Here is a 12,975-nt window from a genome sequence, read left to right on the forward strand (position 1 = left end):
AAAGAGTGAAGAAATAATAATTAATTAATTAATTAATTAATAATTGATCGAAAGTATAGGCATAAAAAAGGAGCGATTGAGGGCAGCGCCTGGAGCGTGAAGAAAAAGAGGAAGCGGAAGGTTCGCGAGTGGATCGAGGGTCGTGACTGGTTAGTTACTTGGAATTTTTCTCAACACCCCCAAAACGGCAACCCGTCGTCGTCTTCGTGGTGGTGTTGCTGGGGCTCCGCCGAGAAATCGCGTAAGGTATCGTCGGTATCATCGTCACCCGCGGGAACAGCTGCTGGGGTGTCACCGGTCTCAGGGACAGGAATACCCTCGGCGTCGTCTCTGCCATCATCATCATCGCCGTCGTCAGCTTCTGGAGTTTTTTCAAAACGACTGCGCTTCGGGAACCTCGAAATGGAAGAGAAGTCATCCGCCCGCTTCTCTGAGTATCTCTTCGCTAAGATGGGTGGCCAGGATGTCTCGGCCTCCCAGGGGCCCCGCAAGGTGACAGCAGACACCAGGAAGTGGATCCGGGAAAACATGCTTCTTCTCGTCACTTTGTCTGGAGTTGTTCTTGGGGTTATTTTAGGTTTGTTTACTAAATTATTTTTTTTACATAAAAAAAAATAATTTTATTGACATTAAATAGTCTTTAAAATTTTCTACAATTAATTTTTCTATCTGAAGAATTATTTATTATTTTAATAATTAAAATTAAAATTAAATTATTTTTTTTTTTAGATAAAAAATTTAATATTCTTCGGGAAAATTTTTATTAAATAAATTCTTGAGTCAAGAATCTATGTCTAAAAATAATTTTATTTTTGATAAATATTTATAAGTCGGGTCAATTTTAATTTTCATTTTTCTGAACGAAATTTCTATTTTTTTTTTTTTTTTTTTTTTTTTGAAAAATATATTAAAAAATGAACAATTAAAAAAAAAATTTTTTTTTTATTTTTTAGCGGGAAGTTCAAAATATTTATTTATTTTTAATAAATTTTATAAAGTTTCAAAAAAATTTATAAATTTTGTTTTTTAATTGTTCTTAAAAAAAAGATAAAATATAAATTTATCCAAAAACATGAGAGCCAACATTTTTTACTTTAAAATTGAACAAATTTAATCAAAAAACTCAATTTTTAAATCATATTCATAAATTAGCCGAATTAATTTTTTATTAATAAAAAAAACTAAAAATTTAAATTGTATTTATCAATAATAAAATTTTTTTTTTCTAAAAATAATTCCACAAATATGCAAGCCAAATTTTAAAAATATCTCCTTAAGTTCAGAAAATGCTGCACTATTTTCGTCGATTAAATTAACATATAAGTACTAAATTACACTCAAACAGTTGATAATAATAATTAGAATCAGACTTATTTAAAAGCCACAAATTTGCAAGCACCACGTATCTACAATAATTAAAAATAAACTACTGATAATTAATAAGTAATTTGAACTCTTGCCATAATTAATATCTCTCTACTCGTACAAGTAACATGTTACATATCTAATGGCAATCATTTAAATTTACGAGCTCTTAAATTTAATCCGTAGACGTTCGAGAACAATGAAATTGGCAAAGCTCGCCGCCATAAATCTTCCAATACTATCGATTAATAGATACTGCCAATTGATTTTCATTTTTTTTTAACTTTATGAAGGTAAGCCAGAATAAAAACTTTCATCGTTGACCTCTGGCGTATCTTATTTATCGATATCAATTGAAAGAGTTTATTAATTGTTTCGCGTAATCATTTACAATTGACTTTTAGTGGGTAGTTAATTGTCTCAATTATTGCCAATGAGTTCATGTCAGAAGAGAATTATTTTGTTTTATAATTAATTTAAAAATAGAAATTTACCAAAAATAATTCTCAAGAATTTTTAATATTAAAATTTATTTCAATTAAATTTATCAAAAATTATTTTCAAGAATTTTTTAGTATTGGAATTTATTTTAATTAATTTTACAAAAAAAAATTGACAAGATTTTTAATATTAAAATTTTTTACTTTAATTTATCAAAAATAATTCTTAATATTTTTTAATATTAAAATTTATTATTTTTATTAATTAAAAATAATTTTTAACATTTAATATTAAAATTTATTTTAATTAAATTTATCAAAAAATTTTTTCAAGAATTTTTTAGTATTAGAATTTATTTTAATTAATTTTACAAAAAAAAATTTACACGATTTTTTAATATTAAAATTTTTTATTTTAATTTATCAAAAATAATTTTTAATATTTTTTAAAATTAAAATTTTTTACTGTAATTTAAAAAAAAAAAAAATTCCCAAGAATTTTTAAATTTAAAAATTATCAATTTAAAATCACAGAATTTTTTTTAAATTAAAATTCAACATTTAAACTAATTAAAAATTTAATCCAACAAAAAATTAACATCAATAAAACTCTAAAACTCCATCAAAAAAAAAAAAAAAGTTTCTAAAAATAAAAATCTTGGAGCAATTATTGGAAAAAGTATTAATTTTTTCAATGTCAGCAATATCAATGTTAAATATATGTGTAGGCGTAGTGAATAAATATAAAGATGAATGTTGATATATCGATATCAATAACGAAACTAGAGTGAGTAAGTAGTACTTGGTATGGTACTAGGTACGGATTATTTTCACGTGCATATTATCGCAATGAGTATGAATAAAACGATCGAATAATCTTGAGAATTAAAACAACTTTTTCCTGTGCAGCAGATATATATATATATATATATTTATAACTAGATAGCACGAATGACCTACTTTAATTTTCAGAATTGCTTGTTATACAAGATTTAATCGTCTTATTATATGGTCTTCTGGTTTAAGTGTCATCCATTACTTTTTAAAGGGCTTCTTATTTTAAATAATTTTAGCTATTTTTAACACAATTTTATTAGCGTATCCGTGTATATATTTATCTATTTACGTAAAGGAATCTTTGAACTCGATTTTCGGACACTTAAAAAATTTTAAATTAAATTAAAACTTTGCGCCTTTATTAAAGACTGATGACAAAAAAATTATTTAATAAGTTTGTTCCATTATTAATCATTAATTGTTTAATGTAATTAAAATAATTATTATTTAAATAATTAAAGTAATTATTAATCAATTAAGACATAGCCGACACTGATAGAAGGATTTATTAACTATTAATAATTTAATTTATTTGAAGACAATTATTTAATTTATTAAATTTTAATAAATATTTTTTAACATTCAATAAATATTTATTTGGGAGAAAAGTATATTTATTAATAGTTAATGAGTATTAATTAATAGTTAACAAATGTTTATTAACAGAAAAAAATAATTAAAAAAATAAAAAAATTTTTTTTTAAAAATATGCAAATTCAAAATTTCGCGCTTTTTTCAGTTTTTCCAGTTTGTTTTTTTAATATCTCAAACTCTAGTATAGATAGAGAAATGGCATTTTGTTTGTTGGAAAGAGGACACTTGGAGCTATTGAAAAAAAAAATATAAAAAAAAAAAAATATGAAAAATGCCAAATTTATCAAATTTTGAATTTTTGAAAATTGTCAAAAATGACGACCGGCAATAAATTTTTGGCTCAAATTTTTTTTTTATAATATTTTGTATCAATCTTAAAAGATCCTAAAGTTTCTCGCAGTCTGTGTTTTTATTTATTCTATTTATTATTTTTTTATAAAAAAATATTTTTCTAAAATTTAATTTTGATTAATAATTTTTTTTAGAAGGATAAAATTGATGATTTTTTTGGAAAAATTAATTATTTTAAAAATAATGACAATTTTAGTAATAAATTATTTATTTTGACCAAAATTGCTTTGAAAATTTATATTAATAATTTTTTGAAGAATTTTAAATTAATAAAAAATTTTTTATTAATTAAAAAAAAAATTTAGAATTAGAAAAATTAGATTAAGCTTTAAAACTATAAAAAAAAATCAATTTTACCCCTTTAAATAATAATAGAGTGATTAAAAAAAAAAAAAAAATGAATTTTATCGTAAAAAAGCGTAGGGCGCTTGATATCGATTGTTGTAAATATTTTATTGTCAGATATTGGTTGAAGAAAAGTATTGATTAAAATATCTTTAAAAGCATCCCACGTTTTTTTACAATAGAATCCTCATTCTTAATCGCTCTATTTTTATTTTAAACTCGTTAAAAACTATTTCCTTCTTTTTAAACTATTATTCATTGCACATTACAGAAAATACCAACTTAATTGATTTAGCATTCAAGCGCGTGCATAATACAACTACTTACTATTAATATTAAACGTCATAAATAAACTAAACTTAAACTAATGTAATATTCTTTATTTTTTTTTTTTTTTTTTTTTTTCAGGATTCGGATTACGGCCCCTAGGACTTAGCGATGACACGGTTATGTTAATTAGTTACCCTGGTGAACTATTTATGCGATTACTCAAGCTGATGATCTTACCGCTAGTTATTGCAAGCTTAATTTCTGGTAATTTATTTTTTTTAATTAAGTACTTTTTTAAATTTATTTTTTGCTTGAAATTTAATTTTTTTATTTTTATTTTTAGGTTCCGCGAGTTTAAATGCCAAGATGAATGGCAAAATAGCTGTGAGAACTCTAGTGTATTTTATATTAACTTCTTTGCTAAATGCAATTCTTGGCGTTGCACTAGCATTGTTAATTCATCCCGGGAATTCGGGGATGAAGGATTTTAATGCAATTTCTACCCATGCTAGGGCTGTTAATATTTTGGATAGTCTTTTGGATTTAGGAAGGTAAGAATATTACATTACATTATTAATTAATAATTTATAAAATATTTCTTAAAAATTTTACTTTTGAATTTTTAAATAAAATTCTACAATTTACAATTTAAATGAGAAATATTTGAGATTTTATGTCAATTAATTTTTTTTTAAGTTAGTTCTTGGTTTCGCCGCTAGGTGGCCTACGGCTCTCGCTTCCAGAAAAATCTTACAAGAGTATATATTAATCGGCTATTTTTTTTTTTTTTTTTTACTATAAAAATATGTTACTTTTTAATGTTTTGAGAGATTTCGACAACAATTAGCTTGATAAAAAATTTTTTGACTTTCAAAGTATTAAAATTAATTTATTTTATATTAAAAAAAAATATTTCTTATAAATTCCACCTCTAAATTTTTATATAAAATTCTACAATACATTATTTAAATGAAAAATATCAGAAATTTTATGTTTAATAATATTTTTTGAAAGTTATTTCTTGGTTTCACCGCTAGATGGCCTACGGCTCTCGCTTCTACAAAAATCTTACCAGAGTATATATTAGAGCTTTGTAAATAACTTTTATGGATAAAAATTTTGAATTTATATTATTTTTATTTTATAAAGACTGAAGATAAAAAATTTTTTAAATTCAATTTTTGACATTTTGAACTTTTAAAAATTTTAGACAAAAAATTTTTACTATTTATTTTTTAAGAGAATTTAAAAAAAAAATTAAAAACTCTGCTTTAAATTAATTAGAAATTTTTTAATTAATAAAATTATTTTACTAAAAAATAAATAATTTTTAAAAAAAAAAAAAAAAAAAAAAAAAAATTGTTCGCCTGAAAAGTAACCATTAAAAAAACAAGTATTATCAACATAAACCAGAAAAAAAATAAAAGAGCCTGAGATACCTAGATACTCTTAAAAAAAGCCACCGCAATCGATAACGAGCTTTTGTGGTATGGTACACTAGCAAGTAGTGAGCTAGAAGACAAATGCAACGTCATGCATACTCAAAGCAGTGCACATAAAACCGAAGATGGGCGTTAGTGTGAATTAAATATACTTGCAACCCAATAAGCCCTGACATTGATACGATATCTGAGTACACAAACAAATCAATACACAGGAATTATATATAACCTTTCAGCGGAATCAATTAATCAATTATCCGATATTTGATACTCCTTAAACATTTATCTTCCATTAACAATTGAAAAAAAAAAATGATTAATTTTTTTTTGCCCTTTCAGAAATATGTTCCCGGACAATTTATTCCAAGCGGCGTTTCAACAAGCGCACACTGTTTACGTGCCCAAAAAATTGCCACTTCAGAACGAGAGCGATAGAGTTGAATCGACAAGTGGAAGTGGAGCTGTCGCCAACCCCGACGAAGAGCTAGTGAGAGTTATTCAGTACAGAAGTGGCACCAACACGCTTGGAATTGTCTTTTTTTGTTTGGTATTTGGCACATTTTTGGGAACACTCGGCGAGAAAAAGGGACAAGTTGTTATCGAGTTTTTTAAGGCCGTCTTCGAAGTTATTATGCGGATGGTCTCAACTGTTATGTGGTAATTTATTTTATTTTATTATTATTATTAGCTGATAGAACGATTTCTATAAAAAAGAAATTTATAAAAAATTTCAACATTTTAGTACGCGAAAAAATTTTTTATTCAAATTTTTTTTGAATCATTGGACTGTCTGAGATGACGAAAATTACCATTGAAAATGTTGAATTTTTCAAAATTTATATTCAAACCTTCTCTGGACAATTTTGAAGAATTTTTTTCTAAATTTTAAAAAATCTAAGTATTTAAAAAATTATTTAAAATTTAATTATTTATGTTCCAGGATGACGCCAATCGGTATAACATCAGTGATAGCAGGAAAAATTCTCGGCGTAGATGATCTAGCTCTAGTGATGTCTCAGTTAGCCTGGTTCATCGTCACCGTGGTCATCGGTGTCTTCTTTTACCAGCTGGTTATCATGCAGCTTATTTACGTGGCGTTTGTGCGCAAGAACCCCTTTAAGTTCTACGCCGGGCTGGCTCAGGGGACTCTAACTGCGTTCGCCATGGCATCAACGTGAGTCGTCGATCTTCGACTTCGATCCCTCCTTTCCTATTAAATCCGCCTGCCTTGCAGGACCGGAATATAAAAAATTGAATTTTTTTTTAGTGTTAGAATTAATTAAATTTACAATTTTAAATTTGAGATAATTAATAACATTTAGATTTTCTTAATTTAAAAAAATTAATCGGCTCTGCGAGGTCTGGCATTTCTTTCCTACGTCTTATTTTAATATTATTCTAAAAATTTATTTTATTTAAATTTAAAAATAAAAAAACTCAGAGGATATTTAGATTGTAAAATTTAGGATAAACTTTTTTCTAAGAAGAATATTAAAGTATCCTTAATCCTGATCTATGAATTTATAAATGAATTTAAAAATCTTTACTATTTTGTTTTATTAACAATCGCGTATGCTCGTCCAGGAGCATGCAGTCTCCTTTATTAAAGAGAGAAAGAAAAATTATAGAGAGAGGTATGCAGTTCTGGGTGGCACTTTGAATTTTGATCATTTACCTTCTAATTTATCTCTCTTATTATTTTATTTTTAAAATAATAAAAGACTAAATTTACGTTGAAATAAATATTTAATATTTTAATTATTTATTGGTAATTTCAAAATTTTTTTAATAATTTATAATTCAATGAAGAATATTAAAAATTCAACGTTGAAGAATTAAATATCAATTGACTCCGTGTCATCTGGACCTGATTCGAGTGTGGAAGCTGTTAATAAAATCTCTTTTATACTCTTGCATTTCAATTGACATATATATGTGTGTCATCAGATTGACAGTGCTCTGAAAAAAAAAAAAAGAAGTTTTTTTCTTCCCAGAATACAAAGTATTATTGAGCGAGTAGTTTTACTCCTAATGCCAGTATCTTTACTGAAGAAATAAATTTACTTGGAGAAAAAATACTTTTTTTTTTTTTTTTTTTTTTTCACTGACTGATGAGAAAAATTGATTTTTCGCAATAAGTGTAAGAGAGATAGCTTCAAAATTGACAATTTAATATTTTACTATCATTAATTACATTCTAATATTTATTATTTTTTGACAGATATCAAACTGGAAAAATATTATTAGACGTGTTTTAGTTATGAAAAAAATTAATTACAGGTACGGTGTATTAACGGAGGGAGAGCTGAGCAGTACTAATGGCAATTATTTATATTTTTTAGTTAAAACACGCATTTATATTTTTTTAAAACAGTGCAATAATTATTTTTCCAGTTTAATACAATACAAAAAAATGTCTTTTTAGTTATCAGTATAAATTTCAGGAAGAAATAATTATTTTTTGTAAATTATGATTAATTTTAGTTAATGCAAAATATCTTGTGTGTGGATTAACTTTTTACAGAATAAGATGAGACGTCTAATCAATAAACAGTGACAAGAATTGTTAAATGTGTCAGTAGAGCACATGATTAGAACCCGGTGCGGCCATTTTGCAGGTGGATTAACAGTTTCATAGTGATTGACTAGAAAATCAAATCACAGAGAAATGACAGCAGTGTCGAATTGAGAAAATAATTCTGGGTGCTTGGTAAGTAATTGACGGCCGCAAGAATAAGGTACTGTCTGTTCCAGGCTCGAAGCAAGTGTCCACACATCAAGAAAAATACGGAGCCACTCCGAGGATTTGTCAAACTAAGCTAACAAAAAATCTTTAATTTTATTTTCAGCAATTCTGGAGATTAATTTGTTTTGTTTATTTTTTTAAATTATTCTTTTACCAAAAAGGACCCAGAGTGTGAAAATTAATTATTACTAATAAAATAATTAATGATTAAAATATTTGTAAAATTTTTGTAAAAAAAATTTTTTTTATTGAGATAAATCTAATGGAGATTTGTACAGGGCTGCTGCACTACCTGTGACCTTTCGCCTGATGACCGACAAACTAAGAGTTGACCCGCGAGTTACGCGATTTGTCTTGCCGATTGGCTGTAACATCAACATGGACGGCACGGCTTTGTTTGTTGCAAGTGCGAGTATTTTTATCGCTCAGATGAATGGAATTTTTCTCGGATTCGGTGAAATCGTCACAGTTATGTAAGTTTTTAAATCAATAATTTATATTATTAAGAAATTACCTTGTATCTTGTGAACTATTGATATTTTTTAAAAAATAAACTCACCCCGACATTATACTCTTCAAGACCTTTCATTTGAGTACCCACATGAATTTTTCATATATTTTATATATTTATATATATATATATTATATATATGTATATATGAAAAATATATAAAAAATGCATGTGGGTATTCAAATGAAAGGTCTTGATGAGTGTAACATCGGGATGAGCTTAAATTTTTAAAAATATCAATAATTAAGAAATGACCTTGTATTTTGTGAACGAGTGACATTTTTTAAAATATAAGTTCATCCCGAAATTACACTCTTCAAGACCTTTCATTTGAGTACCCACATCAATTTTTCATATATTTCATATATTTATATATATCATATATATGTATATATGAAAAATATATAAAAAATGCATGTGGGTACTCAAATGAAAGCTCTTGATGAGTATAACATCAGGATGAGCTTATATTTTTAAAATCATCAATATTTAAGAAAGTACAGTGCAATTTAACAAAATTAATTACTTAGTAAAGTAAAATTAGTGACTGCAAGGTTGGTAGTAACCATTTAATAATTAAAAATAAATTTTTCCGACAGATTAACATCTACAGCAGCGAGTGTATCATCGGCATCAGTACCAAGCGCAGCATTAGTACTATTACTTGTCGTGCTAAGTGCGATCGATGCGCCTGTGCAAGATGTATCACTACTATTTGCTATTGACTGGTTTGTGTAAGTAATAACCAATAAGTAATCCAATTATCGCTCGATAAGGCATAATTAATTGATTAATTATAGAGATCGAGTAAGAACGACAAACAACATGTTGGGTGACTGCTATGCTGCTGCGGTGGTTGAACAATTGTCAAAAAAAGAACTAATGGCTCTTGATGCAGCCGCTTATCAAGTAATTATTCAATTTTTTTTTTATTATTATATTAATTGCGGGTTACTGATAAAAAATTTTATTTATGCAGTCGGAAACAGTTTTGCCAACGACGATAGCCAATGGGTGTTTATCTGCTAACCGAGTACCGGATCCTGATACGATTGTTGTTGAAATGCAGGATGATACCAGGATAAGCCCCATCGCCAAGTAAAAAAAAATGATTGGTAGGGCTAGGATCATTATTAAAATCATAGCATATTTTATTTTTATTATTTGCCTCATATTCATTATCATTTTTTATTTTTTCGCTATTTTAAAAAGCTAATTTTATTTATTTTAAAATTAGTTGGTTTTTATTTAAAGTTGCAAATTATCTCTTTAAATATTTAGATTTTAACAATCTACTTGTGAGAGGCGTAGCCACCTAGCGGAATTTTTAAAAACTAACTTTTTAATTTATTTATTTTTAATTATTAAAAAGATCCAAGTGCCCTAAATTCGATTTCTTCTGATGGATCTCCTTAAAAAAATTATTTTACAATAGTTACTTTGTTCCAAATGAGGTTATGTTAAATTTTTTCGGTCCTCTAGCGGATTGTTTGCAACTAAAATTAAAGAAGACTAATTTATCTAAAATTTAAATAGATTATTAATAAATATACATTTTTTTTTATAGTATTTCGAATCTTTCAGCACAGCTAGCAAGGAATGTGATAGAAGAGACTGTCTGACTAATAATTCCAAGGCAATGTGATTAAAAATATGACAATTATCAATTTATAAAGTAATAAATAAAGATGATTTAATTTAACGGCAATTGTAAATTTAAATGGACAAATTATGAATGGTCATTTATTATAATATTTTATTCTAAAGTCCACAAAAAAATAAATCGCGCCAGTTAACAGACAAATAACAAACAAACAAATAACTGACTGGATTTAATCTATTTAATTAAAAAATCCACGATTTTTTCTAGATTAGGATAAACGTTTAATGTAATGTGTATACTTGTATGATAATTAATAATTGTATGTATAATTTTTCCAAGGCATATCGATTTAGAATTTGTAAGTTGAGGTTATGAAGTTCATTTTTATTGAAAGTTTGAACAACGGCATGGTTTATTTTGTTTAAACGGGTAGTAATTGATTAATGACTATTTTTAGTAGTTTTTTTAAAACTGATATTCATTTAGAGTTTTATTTCTTCACATTGTTTCTCGGGAAGAAATGTTAGAACAAAGGTCTGTATCTTCTTAAATAATGGTCGTATAAAAATTTTTATAGGAACAAAGTTGTAGGAAATTTTATGAACTACAAAAAAGGTCTGATAAGTTTTTTTGATATTTTTAATAGTTACCGAGATAAAGACTCTAAATGAATATCAAAGTAATTATTGTTGAAGAAATAAATAATTTGAGTATCGACTTATTATTTCAATATAATTTAAATAAATATCGATATCGTGGTGCCTTATTTCAATACGCCGACAATAAAAAAAGGCGTGATGAAAGTAAGCAATTATTATCATCATTGTTTAATAATTTCAATTTCATTAAAATTGTCTCAATATTACATAACATGTAATGTAATTTACTATACATAAAAAATATATATTTAATATCTATGGTGCTTATAGATAGTTATAGGTCCCATTTTTTCGTTAATAACAAAAATCAAAATTAAATGTAATTATTTAGAAATTTTTTTTGTCCCTCAAAAAAAATTGAGAAGAAAAGAATAATAAATTTTTGAATTCAACGAAAATATTGGCGGTAATAAATAATTTTAATTCGACTGAAGAGTGTATTCCGAAAATTCGGAATACACTGAACAAAATTAGTAATAATTGTAAAAAAAAAAAATTTTTTTTTTGGTGGAAAAAACAAGGTAAAATTTTTTGAGAATTTTAAGACTGCCGTTGAAAAAAAAATATTAATGCGATTCAATAAAATTTTTGTCAGATTTACTCAATTGGTCAGAATTAATTATATCAATGTTTGTTTGAAGAAAAGAAGAAATAAAATTTATTGTAACATTTATCAAGAGTAAATTTTGAGCATGAAAAAAAAAGATCATAACCTTACATCAGCATTGTATAATACGCTTATAGTTGAAGTAACATAACCTCGTCCATCATTTATTAAAAGGTCTCATTAAAATGGAAAGTATAAGTAATAATAATTAGTGTGATAAATGTACGACAAATTAAATTAATAACAATAACAATATGAATAATAAAACAAACAATACAAAACACAGCCATTAACAACATGCCCGTAATTAATAATTAGAGTGTTTATAAAATAATAATTATGCAAATAAGTCAATATCATAGATTGTTTAAAGGGTACAAACTGTTCACTTTGTATTTGCAAGTAATAATATTAATAATTAATATTAACAATAATCTAGAAGAGCGATTGGGTTAGGCTTTGTTTTTTTAGGTTAGTTCAATTGTTCTGATTGGTTAATGGAGTGAAGAGTAAGGTTAAGTACTCAGTATTTGAATAATTTTAAAAATGGGACCAGCACTTGAACAGAATTTTTGAATTGTTGTAATAATAATTATTTAATTTTTTTTTTTAAACATTGTAATATTTTTAAATTTCCCGCTTTTTTTTTAAATATTGTATCATTTTAAAATTTCCCGCTTTTTTCAAAACATTTGAATATTTTAAAATTTCCCGCTTTTTTTTAAACATTGTAATACTTTAAAATTCAAATATTTTGAAATTTCTCGCTTTTTTTAAAACATTGTAATATTTTAAAATTAAAACATTACATCATTAAAATTATAACATTAACCTATTACATTTATGCAAGCGACATCTATATGTATTAAAAGTAAGGTCAAATAAATTTTCCTTTGCAACCTGTTCAACTACTGGGTACATAACCTTACATGCGAACAATGTAACTTTGTTTGAGTTAATAATTATTTATGTTTACGGTGATGTAAAGATGAGGGTGCTATTTTGTTTTATTTTTACTGAAGAACAATGTTACGATAATAATTACCATTTAGAATTAATTAATTTTAAAATATAAGTTTGTATTTCAAGTATAATTTGTGGTTATGTATAAACAAAACAAACTATCAAATGTTTTGTCATTTATTTAAACCTTTTGGTTTTATTTTATAAATTAATTTAATTAATTAATAAATAATAAAATGGTA

The 12,975-nt window shown here is 25.6% G+C and overlaps 1 protein-coding gene across 3 annotated transcripts; it reads left to right on the forward strand.

Annotated features, from left to right (window-relative positions):
* The first annotated feature begins 59 nt into the window (after nt 1–59).
* Nucleotides 60–12,899, forward strand: Eaat2 (Excitatory amino acid transporter 2). Of its 3 annotated transcripts, none has more exons than XM_074257446.1 (10): nt 60–577; nt 4,341–4,466; nt 4,546–4,753; nt 5,984–6,301; nt 6,585–6,818; nt 8,669–8,863; nt 9,501–9,635; nt 9,702–9,810; nt 9,881–10,016; nt 10,469–12,899. In XM_074257446.1, exons 1-9 carry the CDS (start codon nt 403–405, stop codon nt 10,001–10,003), a joined length of 1,623 nt encoding a protein of 540 aa, XP_074113547.1. In that variant the 5' UTR covers nt 60–402; the 3' UTR covers nt 10,004–10,016; nt 10,469–12,899. The 3 variants fall into 3 exon arrangements, with proteins under 3 accessions (XP_074113547.1, XP_074113544.1, XP_074113545.1); XM_074257443.1 differs by having other exon boundaries at nt 270–577; nt 10,486–12,899; XM_074257444.1 differs by having other exon boundaries at nt 270–577; nt 10,491–12,899.
* Nucleotides 12,900–12,975: the final 76 nt, after the last annotated feature.

The sequence above is a fragment of the Cotesia typhae genome, unplaced genomic scaffold (genome assembly GCF_013202065.1).
Source record: "Cotesia typhae breed Kobodo isofemale line unplaced genomic scaffold, CoteBio_Ctyphae scaffold_45, whole genome shotgun sequence".
Classification (NCBI taxonomy): Eukaryota; Metazoa; Arthropoda; class Insecta; order Hymenoptera; family Braconidae; genus Cotesia; species Cotesia typhae.